This window comes from Ciconia boyciana, chromosome 12 (genome assembly GCF_034638445.1).
Source record: "Ciconia boyciana chromosome 12, ASM3463844v1, whole genome shotgun sequence".
Classification (NCBI taxonomy): Eukaryota; Metazoa; Chordata; class Aves; order Ciconiiformes; family Ciconiidae; genus Ciconia; species Ciconia boyciana.
Window position 1 is genome coordinate 17,232,197 of NC_132945.1, and position 19,617 is coordinate 17,251,813.

Here is a 19,617-nt window from a genome sequence, read left to right on the forward strand (position 1 = left end):
GCGCCCTCCCGCCCGGGCGGGGGCGGGCGGCGGGGCGGAAGCGGGGCAGCCCCGCCCGCGGGGCGCACCGCCCCACCCGCCCGTGCGGCAACACGGTGCCACGGAGCGGCGTTCCCGGCGGCGGCTCCCTTTGCGCTGCCGGCGGCGGGCCAGCCCCGCCGCGGCCCCCCGGCGGCATGGACGTGCGGGCAGCGCCGGCGCCAGGTAAGGCGGCGCGGGCGGCGGCGGCGGCGGCGGCGGGGGGTGGGGCCGCGCCCCGGGCGCGGCGGGCGGCGGCGGCGCAGGCCCGTCCCCGCCCCGCTCCGCGGACGCCGGCGGGGGACCGGGCGCGGGGCCGCGGCCGGGAGCTGTCCAGGGCGGCCCGGGAGCAGCACTGCCCGGCGGACAGCTCACGGCCCGCCCCCGCCGCCGGGGGCAAGGCGGGGAGTCCCCGTTACTCGTCCTCCCCCGGGCCCCGCGGGGCTGCGGGCGCCGGGGCTCCCCCTTCCCCGGGCAGCGGGGCCCGGCGCCGCCCGGCACCTTCACGGCCGAGTTTTGAAAATCACGAAGTACGGCACCTCCCGGACCGGGCCGTCGTGGTGCCGGCCGCCGGTCTCGGCGGCAGCACGGAAGGAGCATCCGGAACAGCAGCGGTGTGGGGAGAGAATTGTACAAATTAAGACGAGCGCTCGCTGTCCTGCGAGCGTCCTTCCCCTTCGGCTGCAGGTTCGAGCACCTTGCAGCCGTGCTCTTGTGAAAAACCCGAGTTTCTGCTCTGCCCTGGGAAGTGCGGCCTAACGTGGCTGGGCTCCGGTAAGCTCGGCGTAAACGGGGCGTTCCAGATGGCCGCTCCATCCCGGAAAGCCCACGCTGGTTTTTGCCGTCCAGAAAAGATGTCTGAGTATGTCAGTCTCTTTTTCACAAATGAAACCCTCTTTCAGTTCCCAGAGCTATCATAAGCAGCGTAAAAAAATCTGTAAGAAGGTGGAAGCCTGTTTAAATTGTGTATTATCTTGGGTGCATGTAAGTACATGCAGAACGGGGGTGGAAAAGATGTTGCCAGAGCTTTGCATGTGTGTATGGTGTTACCGCATCCTCTGCCTGCCCGAGGACAGCCTGGTATCTCCTTGCTGTGAGGCTTTGTGAATATTTTGAATATCAGGGACTACTGCTTGCCTAATTAAACTAGATAAAGCTATCTTTTAAAAGGCTGTTGTTGTGATCGGCGGTAGGGTCATTTGAATGAGACAGCTGGCAGTCTGCAGTGGCTGTGTTTTTGCCAGCTGAATCCGTACTGCATGAATTAAGGCTCAGTCACTTCGTCTCTCCGAGCTTCCAGTCTCAGGAAGAACCTGAAACCCAGGCTGATCCCGAGACTTGGCAGCCCGCATCCCCGCTCTCCTCACAGGCTGCCCGCGTTCGTTTACCCCTGTGGTCTGTGAAGTCAGATGTCCCCAGGAAGAAGTCCAGGCCACTATGTACTCCCAGCACCGGTTACATGAGGTCATGTCACCAACCCATGAGAGAGATGGAAGCTGCTGGGCCAGACATGTAACGTAGGGACCCATCCACGGGGCAAGTAAATGTACCCCTGAGGCCTTCATGAGGGCACGTGGCCCTCCCTAGCTTCTCCCCCGGGATCCCCCACAGCCAAGGCTCAGGGCTAGCCCCGGAGAAGGGTGGAAGACCCTGAAACGTGTCCGGCGGCAGCGTGCTGGGCACTGGAGCCTGGGTTTACCGTGTGCTGACACGGGCTGGCTGAGAGGCGGACAGCCAGGGGGGTTCAGAGGCTCTGAGCACTGCAGCGCTCGGCACAGCTGGCTGCCAGCCTTTGGTTGCACTGAGGCAGCTCTCGCGATAAGGCCACTCACATCTGCACCTGAGGGTCTGTCTTGGCAAAATGGTGACTAAAACATCTACCTTTCAAGAGCACTCTGCACCTCTGTTACTTGGTATCGTAAAGTCATTTGAAGTATTTTTCTACACAGGTTATACAATGCCCACATATACAATAGGTAACAGCATCTACAACAACAACTAATGTCAATTAAAAGTTATTACTGGACTTTAAATTCAGTTATACGAGGCTTTATATAATGGGATTGACAGGAAAAATACTCTCTGAAAATTCCTCAGAGCACAAATGGTGGAAATTAGCATTTTAGAGTCCTTCAGAAGCAGTCTCGCAGATAGAGCGAGAGTGCCGTTCACTAGCAAGAGAGAAGCGACGATATACTTTATCGATATAAAACAGTGAGGTAACAAAGTTCAACGGTAAATGCGACAGTGGTTTAACAAGATTCGACGGCAAGGTACACTGGATTATTTACTGCACAGAGGACAGGTCAGACAGAACTGTCAGGGAGTCCCTCCCGTTGAGTCATGGTGTTCAGAGAGGACCCCCTGGCGCTCTGAACTCCTTCCCTTGGAGTAGTCGAGGTGCGGCTGGGTCCAAACTTAGTCCCGGACTTGGTCAACGGTTTATGCCTAAAGGATTATATCTGCGCCATCAATCCTTTATATCACTTAGCCAAGATTACAAAGTTTAGCATGCTATTAGTCACTTACCGAGGACGTGTTGCGGCGAGGAATCTCTCGACCTTGTAGCCTCGAGAGGCGTCCCTGCTCAAGGGGAGATCCTGGTGTGCAGCCCGCTGCCGTGCAGGAGAGCTCAGCGGGCCCCGGGCTGTCCACTATTTATGGAGTGAGATAATTGACTTACAGTCTCATATTTGCATACCAGCAAGACGTCTGGGTCACTACACCAGCCAGCCCTTGGCCACGGTGCTTCCATCCGTCCCCAAAGTGCAGCACAAGCTGGATGCAGCCACCACGACCCCCACTCCTTACAGCTTACGTGGCGGGGGAAGCACACCGCCACGCTCCACCCTTTGACTACAGTCAATTAATCTTACCTTCAGAGTGGTGGCAGGGTCACCTCTTGCCTCTGTGCCATAAATAGTATATTGATAGTTTGGGCGCTTATAGATCCATGGTAAGTAGATAGTGAAACACTGCTGTTTGTTATGTGTTAATTTGTATGTTTTGGGTGGTTGAAGTTGGGTTATTTGTTTTATCATGTACCAAGCCTTTATATACAATATAATTATAAGCAATAGACATATTAAAGTTAGAGTTAGTAAAATCACAACTGGGTGAAGCATAAGATTAAACACTCCCGTTGCTGTTGGTGACCATCCAAGAAGAGCTTCCCACCAATGGTATTCTCCGTCCTTCTTCATTTTGTCCAAGACATGGTGTATCCCTTCTGTATCATGATGAACAGTGATTCGAGTTTCGTGTCTGTTGTTTTGGACGCGTTCTAGCAGTTGACACAGGTCATCGTGTTGTAACGTTTCTTTACCAATGTAAGATTCATTCCGATGGGGGTAGGCAATAAATCTTGACTTAATGTATAATTAGATTGTAACAATTGATAACACATAACAGAAGCTGAATAAAGTCACATCCCACAACTTTAGTAAAGTTACAAACACTAATATTTGGGCGATTGCTTGTATCTACAGTAATGTTGTCTACAAATAAAAAATCACAAAGGGTTCTCACACAAACACATCCTTTTCCGATATATACAAGTACAGTTTCAGGGGCTTCATCGGGTTGTATTTCAAGATGACAAACATTTTGTTCAGTGTCAAGACAAATGTCTTGGGCTTTGATGGTGTTACTCTCACAAATCAGTCCTCGTTGTTCCCATACAACGCATGCATTATCAATCATCAACAGTTTGCCATTTGCTTCTGTTTCATTGGGCCCACGCTCTATGTTCCAATGGATGTAGTTCCATTGTGATTTAATCCTAACGCAATGATTGGGTATATGGTGTATACCGGAACATTGTGTACTGTTAAGACAAAAGCTGTGGGCCTTATTGTTGATGGGGTCATAGTGAAATTGACTAAATACCACCAGGGTTGGAATTCTTTCTCAAATTTAGTTGCATTATCCCAAACTACCTTTTGAATTTCAGTGGGTAAGGTGCCCTCTTCACCTTCTCTTGTAATTGCTGCTACCATTGATTGCATCCACAATTGAGCCTGGATACAACTAAGAGCTAGAGAAACATTATTCTGGACTGCACCAAGTGCCTCCACAATCAATTGGTGGTGCCTTTCATTAATTCTTTCCCACTGAGGCAATATGTAAGATGAGCCATTGCTTAGTTCCAATGCTAACAGAGAAGACCGCAATGGGTGTTGTTAGGGTCTTGAGGTATTAGCATTGTTAGGGTTTGAGGTAGTAACATGAACACAGCATTTCCGTTTGTCATCCTGCGGGGTGCTGTAAGAGAAAATGGAGACTTATTTTGGTGGGGAGAGTCTGAACAGGTTACCCCATTAAAAAGAAGGAAAAGTTCATTGTGCACTAGTTCTGTGTTTTGCACCATTGCTATTGGTAGCTTCTCAGGCAAGTGGGCCACGAGGTTTAATTAAAGTAATGGGCACAGTACCGATGGATGGTAAATTGACCATCGCAGGCTGCCCTGGCTGTAATGTCGTTGGATATTTTCTTTTCCTAGTAAGTGGAGCGCTAAGCTCAGTTTTTACAAAGAATGCTTGGCTTACAGGTCTTCCAATAGGCCCGTATAGATTATTTAATTGATGGGGTACTTTGGGAAGTCGCATATTCCGTTGAGCCTTATGTGGTTTGAGATTCCTTTTCAATAAGCCATTAGCTCTTTCCACCATCCCATTTGATTGAGGGTAGTATGGGGTGTGGAATACCCATTTAATTCCCTCTTGTTTTGCCCAATCTTGTACTTCCTTACATGAAAACCGTGAGCCATGATCACTTTGGATACCATCAGGAGTAAGTAGATTTGAGAACCAAAACAATAGCCCTCACACTGTATTTCGCCCATCAGCTTTCTGACACTTAGTCACCATAAGCAAGCCGGAGACTACTTCCACTCCTGTGAGGATGTATCGATATCCCGCAGAGGATTTGAACGGTTTGATATAATCAATTTGCCATGTAGACCATAAAGCTTTCCCTTCGTTGATATGTAGAGGTGGTGCTTTAGCAGGATGATCTGCCTGTAATTTCAATCTACACTGGGGACATTCTGTAAGAATAGTTTCACAAGTTTTCCTGTTCATAGGCCAGCCTTTACTCTGTGCAGCAAAGTAAAGTGCTTCTTTACCTGTGTGGCCTAGGTTTTGATGTAACCATTCTCCCAATTGGTACCACTCAGGATTTAAGGTGATTTTCCTAATTTTAGTTAACTCATCCACTTTTTGATTCCACTTTGTGGCTGGTTGATTATCCTTAGCATGAGCTTTTACCCATCCCATCTTGAAAGGTGTTTTATTGGCTATATCTAGTAATAATTGCCAATCTTTGTTTCTCCAAACTGGGGATCTGTTGACTTCCCAGTTCAAGGTTTCCCACTGACAGAGCCACTGTGTGGCACCAGCCCACACAGCATAAGAGTCTACATATAGAATTTTTGTTCCATTCTGTGCTGCCAAAACAACTGCTGTTATTTCTCCTATTTGTGCACTGCCTTCAACTTCCTCTATTACTTGTTTGCCAGTGGTAATATCTAATGCAACGGTCTTATATTACCATTTATCGTTTACCCTTTTTGCTGAAGCATCCGTAAAACAAATGTTTTCTGTTGGTGTACCCTCAGTGAGGGGCGGTGCATCCAGAATGGGTGAAGGTTTAAAAGGTTGTTGTAACGCTGAAGGGTCTGTGTTTATGGGCACCTGCAATTTGGAAACCTTAGTGCGTCCTTCAGTTAATTGCATATTTTCTGCAACTCCTGTTAGGTCGGCATACCATTTTCTGACTGGGTTTTTGCACAACTCCTTCTGGGGGAGCAGTCCCCTTTAGGATTGCTCCTAGTAAATTAAATGGTCCTCCATCAGGTTGTCCCTGATGTATTTTCTCAACTTGTTTAACTGCTTGGACTAAAGATAGAAGCCCCTTTTCCCATTCAGAGTATTGTTGTTCTGTTTCTTTAAATGTGGTAGAGCCAAACGATAAAGGTCTTTTTGGCCCATCGGGGCCAGTTTGGAACAGGTTACAGTAAGTAGCGTGTTTGGCAAAACCCCATTCAGCTATAATAGGTTTGCGGGGGTGTACTGGTCCCAGTGACTGATATGCTTTTAATTCTTCAGTGAGAGTTTTGACCGCTTCTTTATGTTCTAATTTCCACTCCCAGGGTTTGCCTTTCCATAAGAGTGAGTATAATGGACGGGAAATTATAGAAAATCCAGGTACATGCTTCCTCCAAGATCCTAAAGTTCCCATTAATTGTTGTAACTCCTTCCTTGATTGAGGCATTTGCAGCTCTTCGATTTTTCTTAAGGTATCTGGAGGAATCACTGCACTGCCTGCTATCCACCGAGTACCTAAAAATTGTACTTCTTTACTTGGTCCCTGGCCTTTTCTGGGTGGAATCTCAAGTTCTGCTTTATTTAGTGCTTGCCATACTGCTGCTGCCGCTTCCCCCACCTTCTCAGGGGAAGGAAGTGCCTCCAATCGGAATATCATCCGTGTACTGGTACAGCTTCACTCCTTGGGGGAGTGAGGCTGTAAACGTTCGGCAAGTGCGGCATGAGCAGTTGCGGGTGAATGTTTATACCCCTGTGGGAGTCTGTTAAAGGTGCATTGTATTCCCTCCCAAGCGAAGGCAAACTTCTCTTTATCCTCCTCCTTCAAGGGAACCATAACGAACGTATCTTCCACATCTATCGCCGCCATCCATGGGGTGTGCAGCTGCTTGCAAAGCAGCTGTGAAGCTGGCAGTGGTCGGCGGAGCAGCTGTGAGTGGGGCCGTGTCAGCGTTCAGGCACCGATAATCGATAATCGGCTGCCAAGGGCCACCTCCCGCCTGGTTCCGAACCGGCCGGGCCGGTGGGTTGTATGGGAGTGGGCTCGGAGGCAGGCTGTCGTTTCTCCCCGTCAGCTGTGACTTCAGGACCGCAGCAGACGCGGGGTGTTGCGGTACGCTACCGGTCTTTGCCTCGGGGCGGGCAGGGCCTGCGCCAAGGGCTGCACCGGGGCCTCCCGGTGTCTGCCGGGCTGGGGCGGGGGCTGGAGCCGCAGCCGCCAGGTCCGTCCGTGTGAAACATCGGAGCCTCAAGTATTTTCCTGGTGATCTTTAATTGCTTCTGGCCCAGGCGCCATGAATTGACCTTGGCCCTTCGGCACTCCAGACTCGCACCCGTGATCTTAACCCTTTGCCGTCCGGGTCGCGCGCCCAGCTTCTCGGCATCGTGTTGTGTTAGTATTGAAATTTGTGCTCCCGTATCTATTAAAAACCTCAGCCTCAGAGATAACTGGTCCCTGAGGACCAACTGGAATTAAAATGTCTGGGCCATCGTCACCTGATAAGCCTCCACGTTCCGGACAGGCAGGCCCAGTTGCCTTCCGGACACTGCTCAGTTTTTGGCTTCATGCCCCGCAGTCCCTCCCGAAGGGGAAGGAAGGGGTTGTCTCCCTCTCTGGGGACTGGCGCCGGAGCAGTTGACACACGCTCCTTCCTTTCACCGAGATCTCGCTTCTGGAATGCTCCGATCAGACAGAATCACAGAATCGCACAGGTTGGAAAAGACCTTTAAGATCATCGAGTCCAACTGTAAACCTAACACTACCAAGACCACCACTGCACTATGTGCCTAAGCACCTCATCCAAACGTCTTTTAAATACCTCCAGGGATGGTGGCTCAACCACTTCCCTGGGCAGCCTGTTCCAATGCTTGATAACCCTTTCAGTGAAGTAAAATTTCCTAATATCCAGTCTAAACCTCCCCTGGCGCAACTTGAGGCCATTTCCTCTCGTCCTATCACTTGTTACTTGGGAGAAGAGACCGACCCCCACCTCTCTACAACCTCCTTTCAGGTAGTTGTAAAGACAATGCCAGTAGGCCGACCTTGAGTGCTAATGCAGTCCTCATTTGCAGCTCTTCAGCAGCTTCCCAGTTATGCCATTGAGCCCACTCTTCTGAGAAGTTGGGACTGGGATTCACTCCATGCCTCCATAAATAATCGGTGATACTACATGCCATCCTACCGACTACGCCAATTTGTCACAGATAGAGTGAGAGTGCCGTTCAGTGGCAAGAGAGAACCGACGATATACTTTATCGATATAAAACAGTGAGGTAACAAAGTTCAACGGTAAATGCGACAGTGGTTTAACAAGATTCGACGGCAAGGTACACTGGATTATTTACTGCACAGAGGACAGGTCAGACAGAACTGTCAGGGAGTCCCTCCCGTTGAGTCACGGTGTTCAGAGAGGACCCCCTGGCGCTCTGAACTCCTTCCCTTGGAGTAGTCGAGGTGCGGCTGGGTCCAAACTTAGTCCCGGACTTGGTCAACGGTTTATGCCTAAAGGATTATATCTGCGCCATCAATCCTTTATATCACTTAGCCAAGATTACAAAGTTTAGCATGCTATTAGTCACTTACCGAGGATGTGTTGCGGCGAGGAATCTCTCAACGTTGTAGCCTCGAGAGGCGTCCCTGCTCAAGGGGAGATCCTGGTGCGCAGCCCGCTGCCATGCAGGAGAGCTCAACGGGCCCCGGGCTGTCCACTATTTATGGAGTGAGATAATTGACTTACAGTCTCATATTTGCATACCAGCAAGACGTCTGGGTCACTACACCAGCCAGCCCTTGGCCACTGTGCTTCCATCCATCCCCAAGTCCAGCACAAGCTGGATGCAGCCACCACGACCCCCACTCCTTACGGCTTACGTGGAGGGGGGGGGCACCACCACACAGTGGTGTTTTATTTGAAATTCCACAAAAATAATATTTATGTCCCTAAAAGTAGTCTTAGCTAGGATAACTGTTGAATTTTGATTTTACTGAAGGCCCTAAGGGCAAATTCACTGTCCTGTTTATCAAATTCAGTTTATTTAAATGGAAAAAATATTTTTTCATGACAGAGAACACTTCTTTGTCTCTCAGATTTGTCAAGTCTTTTAAAAGAATTTTATGTTCCCACAAACTATATTTTTAAAAAAGAAGAGAGCCCTTCAAATTGCTTAATGGAAAACGTGTTACTGAATTGAGTATTTTTTTTGTCTTCTCACAAAAGCCTGCACATCACTTCTTTAAATTTGAACTTCGCATTTTCAGAGCCTCCATCCCAGAGATTTTTTGGATCACTTCTATGCATCAAAATAAAAGTTGCTATTGTGTCTCTTACCTATTTTTTCAGTTCCAAGAACACCACGTTTAGTTCTATGTTCTAGACATTTCTTGTCAATATCTTAGATAAAATGGTTCTTTTAATTTGTCACTGTAAGAGTTTTTATGTGAGTCAAATCACTAAACATTCTGCATTCAGGTGCAGGAGGACTGCGTAGCAGCGTCAATAAAATTTATTAAGCTGGTCAGAGCATTAGCTCTACCCTGACCATGGCAAGGTGGCAGTGGGGTTCAGATTTTATATCTGATACAAGAAGTTGCCATAGCTTCTGCAAAAAGGTAAAAGTCAAGGAGATGGTGCAACTCTCAGAGCTAGACCAGCATCTTTTAAACTAGCCAGCATTTCTGTGCCTAAGCATAAGGAGTTCAAACCTGATTATTGAGAACTGCTGATGCTTCAGGAGCAGGGCTTCTTCCAAATCAGTGCTCATCTTTATCTGTAAATTTTCCTGTTATTTAGAAATGAGATAGGCAATGAGAAGAAAACTAAGGAGTTTTCTTCCAAAGCCGAAGGATGAAAGGCTAAGAAATAGTTTAATTTGGACCATCAGACATTTTTGGAGTAGAAAAGAGAACACTGAATTATACATTAAAAATTAAAACTATTATAGTCTTATCTTCATTTAATATAACCTCCTATTTAAAAATTACTAAGAACCTATATCAAAGGAGAAAACTTAATCGAAGGGTTATCTGAGGAAGAAAAGCCTACATTTTCCCCTGATTATTCTTTTGTATTATTTATTCTTCTTTGCTCAACTCTCTGGGAAAACCTATAAATAAACAGAAACTGGCTTTGTAACGTTTCAGATCTGAAGGCTCACTTCAAAGAAGCACTTCTGCTACAAGCTGTACAAATACAGGGAGCATGGCAGGTGATTTTCTTGCTAGAAGGGCTCATAAAGCTAGGCAGGAGAACCAGGTGATCAGGCCCAGTCAGCACGGGTTTATGAAAGACAGGTCCTGCTTGACTAACCTGATCTCCTTCTATGACAAAGTGACCCGCTTAGTGGATGAGGGGAAGGCTGTGGATGTTGTCTATCTAGACTTCAGTAAAGCCTTTGACACTGTTTCCCACAGCATTCTCCTGGAGAAACTGGGTGCTCATGGCTTGGACGGGTGTACTCTTTGCTGGGTAAAGAACTGGCTGGATGGCTGGGCCCAAAGAGTGGTGGTGAATGGAGTTTACCCCAGTTCGTGGCTGGTCACAAGTGGTGTCCCCCCGGGCTCAGTATTGGGGCCAATTCTGTTTAATATCTTTATCAATGATCTGGACGAAGGGATCGAGTGCACCCTCAGTAAGTTTGCAGATGACACCAAGTTGTGCGGGAGTGTTGATCTGCTGGAGGGCAGGAAGGCTCTGCAGAGGGACCTGGACAGGCTGGATCGATGGGCCGAGGCCAATTGTATGAGGTTCAACGGGGCTCAGTGCCGGGTCCTGCATTTGGGTCACAACAACCCCATGCAATGCTACAGGCTTGGGGAAGAGTGGCTGGAAAGCTGCCTGGTGGAAAAGGACCTGGGAGTGTTGGCTGACAGCTGCCTGAATATGAGCCAGCAGTGTGCCCAGGTGGCCAAGAAGGCCAATGGCATCCTGGCTTGTATCAGAAATAGTGTGGCCAGCAGGACTAGGGCAGTGATCGTCCCCCTGTACTCAGCACTGGTGAGGCCACACCTCGAATACTGTGTTCGGTTTTGGGCCCCTCACTACAAGAGAGACATTGAGGGGCTGGAGCGTGTCCAGAGAAGGGCAACGAAGCTGGTGAAGGGTCTGGAGCACAAGGCTGATGGGGAGCGGCTGAGGGAACTGGGGTTGTTTACCCTGGAGAGAAGGAGGCTGAGGGGAGACCTTATTGCTCTCTACAACTGCCTGAAAGGAGGTTGTAGAGAGGTGGGTGTCCGTCTTTTCTCCCAAGTAACAAGCGATAGGACAAGAGGAAATGGCCTCAAGTTGCACCAGGGGAGGTTTAGATTGGACATTAGGAAAAATTTCTTCCCTGAAAGGGTTGTCAAGCACTGGAACAGGCTGCCCAGGGAAGCAGTTAAGTCACCATCCCTGGAGGTATTTAAAAGACGTGTAGATGTAGCACTTAGGGACACGGTTTAGTGGTGGACTTGGCAGTGCTAGGTTAATGGTTGGACTTGATGATCTTAAAGGTCTTTTCCAACGTAAACGATTCAATGATTCTATGATTCTCTGATTTTGTTGCTGATATATGCAGTGAAGGACTGCAGTTGTTTGTGCCAGTGACTGTGGCCTGTTAATGTTTTTGGTTGAACTTGATAGAAGGACATTTGTTCCTGGCAATGTTTTTGAATCTTAAGAAAAATGAAGAACCCCTGTGGCTCAAGTCCACAAAATTCATAGAGAAAAAAAAAGGAACAGATCAGTAACTGAAGATGAAAAATACCTTTTATGATCTTGGTGCTCTTTGAGCATTCATGAACAGTGACAGTTTCCAAGAGACCACACTGTGGGTATGTCACTTTGATGACCACATGTCGAATGTGCCAAGAGCCGCATTTTGTCAAAGGACTTACGTCCGTACAGCTCCTAGTGGAGTCTAACACGTGCCACTGTGGTGCAAAGAATACAAAATAAATGATCCTGCAGTGCGAGCGTGGGTGTTTAGGTTACAGGAGATTTCCTCGCTGCTGGGCGGAGGTGCCAGCTGCGTCAGTGGTTGGCAGAGCAGCGCCAGCCTGGTCTCTGCCCCTGTGAAGGAAGTGAGCCGCTGCGGGAAATAACCTGCTGCCATCACGTCTCCACAGCCTTATCCAACACGGTCAGACATAAGGCAGGTGTTGGGGGGCTTACTGCAGGCTTCGCCTGGGGCATGGAGAGCGGGATAGGCGGGAGCCAGGCAGGAATTGTCAAGGCCGAAGCGAGGCCCGTGAGCTCGGCCCTCGGCTGCCCAAGGCCTCCAGCAGAGCAGGGCCGGGGGCTGGCAAGGTGCCGAGCTCCCCGCCCCCGGCAGGGGCCAACACGTGGGGCCTCGGGGCCTGTAACCGGCCCGCGGTGCACCTGAAGGCGCCGACACGAAGGGGCGGGAGACGGCGCCGAGGGCTGCGGCGACCCGGGCGGTGCAGCCCCAGGCGGTGTCCGGGGGTTCCTGGCAGCCGCCAAGCACCTCAGCCCGCTACGCCGCCACCGCGGCCCAGGGGCTCCCGGCGCCACGGGGCGGGGGGAGGCTCGGCAGGAGGCCGGCCCGGGGCAGCCCACGGCAGGCACGGGCACAGCCCGGCCGGGCGGCCCAGCCCGAGGCCTCCGCTCCAGGCGGCCGGAGGACCGCCCCGCCCCGCCCCGCCCCGAGCGCGCGCGAAGATTCCCGAGGCAGTTCGGGTCAGGGAGCCGAAGGGTGAGGCGGAGCGCGGCGGCCCGCAAGGGAGGGCAGCGTGGTGCAGCGCCCCCTGGCGGCCGCGCAGCGGGGGCGGCGCCCGAGCCCGAGCAGCGGCGGCGGCCGGTGCCCGTTGTGCGGGGAAGGGCGGCGGGTGCTGGCGGCCGGAGCGCAGGTAACGGGGGGGGGGGGCCCTCGCCTTCCTCCTCCGCGCCGCGGGCTGCCTTCCCCCTCCCGCCGCCGGTGGCGGTCGGCTCCGCTCGCCTCCCCTCGAGCAGGAAGCGGCGGCGGCGGGCACGGCCTGGCTGCGCGGAGGCGGCGGAGGGGCCGTCCGTCAGCTCCGGCTGCCGCCGCCGGGCCGCTCCCGGGCCCGCCGCCTGTCAGCGCCGCCCCCGCTCCGTCTGGCTGAGGGGGGGCCGGGCGGCCCCTGCTGCACCGCCCGGGGAGCCCGCGGCGGGGCCCGGCGGCCGCCCGCGAAGCACCTCCCGCGACGGTGCCCTCCCCGCGGCGGCGGCGTCTTTGGCTCGAAACCCTCGTTTTCATGGTAAACTTCGCCGGGGGCTGCGGGGGGAGCCGAGCGGTTGGCCTTGAGGAGAGCGGGGTGTGCGTTAGCCGCGGCTGCAGCCCCGCGGCCGTCTCGGCACGGCGGCGCGGGAGGCTGGCGCTCGGCGGCGGGGGGTCTCGGCCTCTTCATCGCATCCTGCCCTTCCAGGCGCGGGGAAGTGAAGTTTTACGAGCAAAATTAAGGACTTGCAGCCTTTAACTCGCTGTTCGCATATCTTGATGTTCTCTTTTGCACCTCGTGGGGGGCATCGAGTCGGAAGTGCCGATAGATGGATTAGTTTGACTTTACAGGTCTTTTTTGTTACCGTGCTGCCTCAGTGTTTTGGTTTCAAACACAAAGCAACCTTGCGAATGTATGAGGAGGGGTTAAAAAAAAAGTTTCTTTTTCTGAGCAAGGAGACGAAGTATCAATAGCATTTTCATTAACCTCAGCTGAGTGGTAATATACGGATGCACAGATGTTCTCTGGCCCGTTAATAACCTGGATGTTATTGGGCTTTCTCATAACAATTTATGGAATATTTTCACAAATAAAAAGAAATCTCTAATAACGTTTAAAGGCTTTTGAGGGACCCGAATGTTGCATCTTCTTGGTTTTCAACTTTACCTTATTTGCTGTTGAATCAGATAAGCAGTTGCTTCTCTGTTCTTCCCCTTGTAAGAATAGAGGGTATCTTCAGAATTGCACACACCTGGAGTAGAAAGTGAAGGGACAAATAACAGTAAGAAACAAATTTGCAAAGTGCTATAGCATATAAGCTTATGAATAGCGTCTCGGATAATTGTTTTTTTTCAAAAGAAAGAATAAACAGTAAATGTGGGAATGTTGTCATGCAGTTAAAACCATACATCTGTATTTTTACTAATTTGATGCCTTTTACTTTCTCTTTGTAGGAATGGAGGGGAAAAAACTGATTTCTGCAACAGACACGCAGTATTCTAGTGTGCTGCTTCAGTCTTTGAATGAACAACGTGGCCATGGACTTTTTTGTGACGTTACTGTCATCGTGGAGGACCGGAAATTTCGAGCTCACAGAAACATCCTTTCGGCCTCAAGCACATATTTTCACCAGCTTTTCTCAGTCGCTGGGCAAGTGGTTGAACTGAGCTTTGTAAGAGCAGAAATTTTTGCAGAAATTCTTAACTATATTTATAGTTCCAAAATAATCAGCATTCGATCCGATTTACTTGATGAACTGATTAAATCAGGGCAACAGCTGGGTGTTAAATTCATAGCTGATCTGGGCGTAGCTCCGTCTGAAGGAAAAAACATGCCAAGCAAGGTCAAAGACAGTGCTTCAGAACCTTCAACTTCTAGTCCAGGTCAAAAGGATGCTGAAACACAAGTACCTGTAATAAGGCCAGAGAGTCAAGAGGTAACGGATGGGATGCCTGTTATAACACAATCATTCTCCTTACATGGCATAGAATATGAGACTACAAAAATTACAGTGAGTGATTCAGATGATGAGGACGATGATGTAATTTTTTGCTCTGAGATTGTTCCTCCAAAAGAATGTACTAAAGATACGAATGCTGCAACCCAGAACCAGCCTTGCTCAAGTCCAGCTGGAGTGTCTGACCAAAAATCATGTGGCAGTGGTGGCTCTCCCCATTTGACAAGCACCACAGCAGCTCAAAAACTCACTTCGTCTGCCAGTCAGCTAAGCCCAAACCAAACACAATCAAACGCCGAATCACTTGTCTCTGCAGCACCGCAGCATTTGACTCCTAATATCATTGTGCTAAATAAGCCTCTGCTTAACGCGTCGCTCAGTGCCAGCTCCTCGCATCAAACACATGTGACCCCTACAATTAATTTACTTGAGGAGAACCAGCAGCCATCTAATAACGGCTCCTTAACTGAAGTGGAAACAACTGCTGTTGATGATGAAGAGGTTGTTGAAGATGATGTCGATATCATTAGCTCCTCTAGTCCTGGTTCAGTCAGCAGTAGCTCTTTGGTTCAGCAACCTTCTGTACCCAAAGCAGCAACCACTGAAGGATCAGGTGTACAGAAGAAACAGGTTGTTACATTTTCACAAGAGCCATTTTCTAAACCTGGAGAATTTAAAATAAAAATTTCCGATGTCCTTACTGGAAACAACAAGGAATTCAGTTCAGGTGTAGCATCAAAGCATGTGGCAGAAGGGCAGAAAATCATAACATTAGATACAGCAACTGAAATAGAAGGCCTATCCACAGGCTGTAAGGTTTATGCAAATATCGGTGAGGATACATACGACATAGTAATTCCTGTAAAGGGTGATTCCGAGGAAGGCGAAGCCAAGCTAGATGAAACGCCTAGAACGTCTGGTGGTGAATCTCCAAACAGGAAACGCATGAAAGTAAAGCACGATGACCATTATGAGCTCATAGTGGATGGAAGAGTCTATTACATTTGTATTGTGTGTAAGAGATCATATGCATGTCTGACGAGTTTACGGAGACATTTTAACGTTCATTCCTGGGAGAAGAAGTATCCGTGTCGATACTGTGACAAAGTGTTTCCTCTTGCAGAATACCGTACGAAGCATGAAATTCACCACACTGGTGAGCGAAGGTACCAGTGCTTGACGTGTGGCAAATCTTTCATCAACTACCAAATTACGGCCTCCCACATAAGATCAGTTCATAGCCAAGACCCTTCTGGAGATACCAAGCTTTATCGGTTGCATCCTTGCAGGTCTTTGCAGATCAGACAGTACGCGTACATTACTGATCACTCGAGCAGTATACCAGTAATAAATGAGGGTGGAATTGTTTATCGTGTTGGCACAGGAAAGGATGGCACTGAAGGAACAACATCTAACCCTCCAGCCAAACAAATTACCTGGGATGACATTTTCATTCCACAGGGAAATGAAGCAATTTTTAAACAAAATCCATCCGAGGGAAGTACTGAATTTGAGTTTGTAATACCGGAATCTTACTGAAAAAGCATTAAATGCTGGGAAAAGGATTCAGTGCAGAAATATTGCAGGTGTTTTAAATGAACTGTAAACAAGTTAACTTGTTCTACCAAGTCATCAAATGGTAGCACTTAGATGGATCATTAGTAGCTGTAAGTGATTTGTGGAAGCGATTCATCTGAAAGTGTACTTGAATAGAGCATAAGAAATTTCCAAGGAGCTGGCAGTGTTTTCTGGTATGTTAATTTTGATCAAAACGTGGGGAGTTGTACTTGAAAATGTACAATTTCTTCTAAAGAGCTAGAAATCTTTCTTCTAAAGTAATCGAGGTATTTCCTGTACCCATACTTACTATGTAAACCCTTTCTTTCATGTTAGCACTTTAATGCTGAATCGTGTTTAGACGTTAACCAAGAAAACAGTAAGATTTTTTCATTGTAGTCTCTTGAATATGGAACCATTTTTAAAAAAACAAACCCACAACTCATATTTATTTTTGTGAACAATGCATTACTGCAAGGGTTCAAAATAACTGACCCAGTACTTCGGAGTAGTGTATTTTTCAACTAGCATCTTAGTTCTGCTTTTACAAGCACTATGAATTATCTGTCTTCATGGAGATAGTCTTGCCAACAAGAGATACTCAGTTAGGGCTAACTTGAACAAACTTTACTTACACTTGGCAGTATGGTGAGCAGAGTATTCGGTGTCTGGACCATTGTATTTTACTCTTTTTGCAATGGGGAAAAAAAAAACAACCCAAAACCCAGAAAGCTCAATAGTGAAGAAGCTTAGAACACTTAGAAAGGAGATAATTTTGCCTTTTCAAAGCTTGAGGAATAACATCAGGTTTTCTTACTACTGGAAAAGATGCCAGTAGTTAGTTTGGAATAAAGTGCTGTTCCTTTTTTTGCTCTTCAAGAAGAAGGGCTTCAGTCTGGTGTTTTTAAAAAAAAAGTAATACTTACAATAAAAGTAATACTTTTTTTTAGCTGAAGGCTTTGAAATGTACTTCTCAAAACTATGAAATAAGCTTAAGTGCTGTATCGGTTTAGCACTGAGACTGCTGGAGATCTTGTATGCTTATTTGGCTAGATCTTTAAGTGAGACAGGGATTTGGATTTTTTCCCCCGATTTATAGGGTGTGGAAGCATGAGGACTAAACCAACAATCAAAAAATACCCTCCACCCACCATAATCCAAAGTATCATTTCTCTGCAGTCGTCTAGTTGTCATCTGTTTTCGGTTTTGGGTTTATTATAGTGTCCTTTTTTTCTCCTTGCAATTGGTACATGTTTCGGCACTTAGAAGATAAATTAGTTGTCCAACTTGAACAGGAAACAGTAGATCTGAGAAAAACAGCTGTTTACTGGAGTCATAGTTTAGCATTTCAGATTTAGTGACTTGTTGAATTTTTGTGGATGGTAATATGAAAAACTGCTCAAGTTCTAGAGATGACTGAGAAGGATTGTCGTGCATAGTACTACTTAGTTATTGTAACTTTTCATTGCTTAAATTACAGTTAAAGGTTTTTCTTTTCTTTTTCATGTTTTAAGCATCTTGATCCTATGACCTAGACATACAGTACTCTAGGCAGAAAGACATTTAAATGGTCCATGGTTCAAATACAACTTGAGCTATAAAAAAGGGTACCAGAAATCTGTATGAGTAACAATGGGAGAAAGAGGAGGATTTGTTTACTTTATGCATGTTAATGCTCAGCACTTCTGTTTTGTAGGCCGAGAACGTGATATACATGGTTATCTTCAGATCACATTGCAGACCCCTTTGAATGTAATGGGGTACGCTTTCCAATGTTACAGGCTGGATGTTATCCGAGATGGCATTTCAGCAGTCAAACATAATCCTCACAAGACATAAGTATGGATTGCCTGTATTAGCACAGGTAGCTCTGACGTAGCTGGCTGCGTGCTACATTGAGACTTCCTGAACTTTTTGACAAGAAAAATACAATGTTATTTTTGTTATTGACACAACACATCTGGAATTAAGCATACATTGCAAAGTGTACATTCAGTAATAATTAAACATAATGGCTATCGATATTTGCTGCTCATATATTTAAAACCTTAAATTAAACTGTGCCTACTAAAGGTCTCTTTTTGGAGGAAAACTGGAAAATTAGGGCTTTGTAACTATTTTTGCTAGAAGACTCGTGCTTGCATGTGTCTCAGGGTCTTCAGTTTTCCTTGGAAGTGATTTTTGATATCCAAAGTCCAGAGGTCATGTAAAGCATTTTTTTATTCCACTTCCAGTATTTATTGGTTTGGAAACATGTTAAATCCATTCTTTTAAAACTTTTTATGGGGCCATGAGCTTTTATATTTAGATTTCTGGCTATTGCACTTATATTTGTGTTTTTGTTTTTGTAAACACTTAGCTTCCAGTTTAACTTAATGAAAAACCTTATGTAAATATTAAGAAATTGGCTTTGGGGTAATGGAAGAAAAAGATTGAATCTGAAAAAGCATTTATATAAAAATGTAAAACTTCAACAGAGTATGGTAGCAAACCTCACAGTCATTTATATGCATATAAAAACATTAACGGATCTGCTGCAAAATATGATAATGGTGGCTGCATCCTCACTCTATGGTTTCTTTGGGGATTCATACCATAGCATTCCAGTATGTGAATTAAACAAATATTGAGATAACAATTGACTGCTTATTTATTTTGTACTGTTAAGGCATGCAGCTTATAAAAAGATGCAGAAGCTGATGACTATATACACTGAACATTGGGTTCTACAGCTATTGCCTAGGAACTGTTCCATGGGAAACATTTATCATTTTTGCCAGATCTGTAATGTATATAGTTGTACAGTCTTTCCTTAGCATACTTTTTAAACTTGTGTTCTACTTTTCATTAATCAATACTTGATATTAGTTCTTAGAGCTTTCTATGGCAAAAATAAAAAAGTTTAATTCTGAAGATGAGCGTAGCATGTTTCTTTTTAATGACAACTCAACTTCTACAGTCCAACAGGTTAGATTACCAATGGTTTGTAGCTTCCTTTTCCAGGTCTTTGGGAATAGCAAGGAACCCCCCGGGGGGGGGGCGGGGGGGGAGAAGGTGTTTTTATTTGGGGCTTAGGGTTTTTTGTGTTTGTTTTTCTTTGTTTAGGGCTTGGCGGGGGGGGTTTTTTTGTGTGTGGTTTTTTTGGTGTGTGGTGTTGTTTGGTTTTTTTTTTTTTTAGCACTTTCCAAGAAAGCAAATGAGCTGAAAAACTCCACTGTGTATTGTGATAGAATGTTGTGAAGGCTTACTCTCAGAATAGGCAGAGCTGCTGTGGAACAGTCTGCCCTACTACTATTGTTACTGCAAATGAGCTAGAAATCAAGAAAACCATACATAGTGACCAGTGCAACGCATTTCAGCTAAGTCATGGTTAGGGCTCCTCTTCTTACCAGGTTGCTGACTAGTTATGATTTGGAAGAGTTAGATTGTTGGTGAACTGTGGCTAACGTGGAGAAAATTAGTTACTTTATGTAGACTTCTTATTACAGTTAAGGAATGCAATTTAATGAGTAACATACCGAATGATGTTTTAGATGCCTTTATCTCCTTGGCATAGGGCTTCCACCTACTTCTGCTAACATCAAAGAGCT

General features: G+C 47.2%; 1 protein-coding gene across 4 annotated transcripts; it reads left to right on the forward strand.

Moving 5' to 3' along the window:
* Nucleotides 1–32: 32 nt before the first annotated feature.
* ZBTB33 (zinc finger and BTB domain containing 33) lies at nucleotides 33–18,940 on the forward strand. 4 transcript variants are annotated; one of them, XR_012044753.1, is made up of 3 exons: nucleotides 33–204; nucleotides 13,968–16,221; nucleotides 17,724–18,940. XR_012044753.1 is itself a non-coding variant. In XM_072877078.1 (2 exons), the coding sequence occupies exons 1-2, from the start codon at nucleotides 177–179 to the stop codon at nucleotides 16,007–16,009; spliced, it is 2,070 nt and encodes a 689-aa protein (XP_072733179.1). In that variant the 5' UTR covers nucleotides 33–176; the 3' UTR covers nucleotides 16,010–18,940. The 4 variants fall into 4 exon arrangements, 3 of the variants coding, with proteins under 3 accessions (XP_072733179.1, XP_072733180.1, XP_072733181.1); XM_072877078.1 differs by having other exon boundaries at nucleotides 13,968–18,940; XM_072877079.1 differs by lacking the exon at nucleotides 33–204 and adding an exon at nucleotides 12,525–13,053 and having other exon boundaries at nucleotides 13,968–18,940.
* The last annotated feature ends 677 nt before the right edge of the window (nucleotides 18,941–19,617 follow it).

What these genes read in the sequence shown, in the direction of transcription:
- ZBTB33 (XM_072877078.1), top strand. Translation starts at nt 177, where the DNA reads ATGGACGTGCGGGCAGCGCCGGCGCCAG. An exon ending in GCGGGCAGCGCCGGCGCCAG is followed by an intron (nt 205 to 13,967) that starts GTAAGGCGGCGC and finishes TTCTCTTTGTAG; the next exon opens with GAATGGAGGGGAAAAAACTG.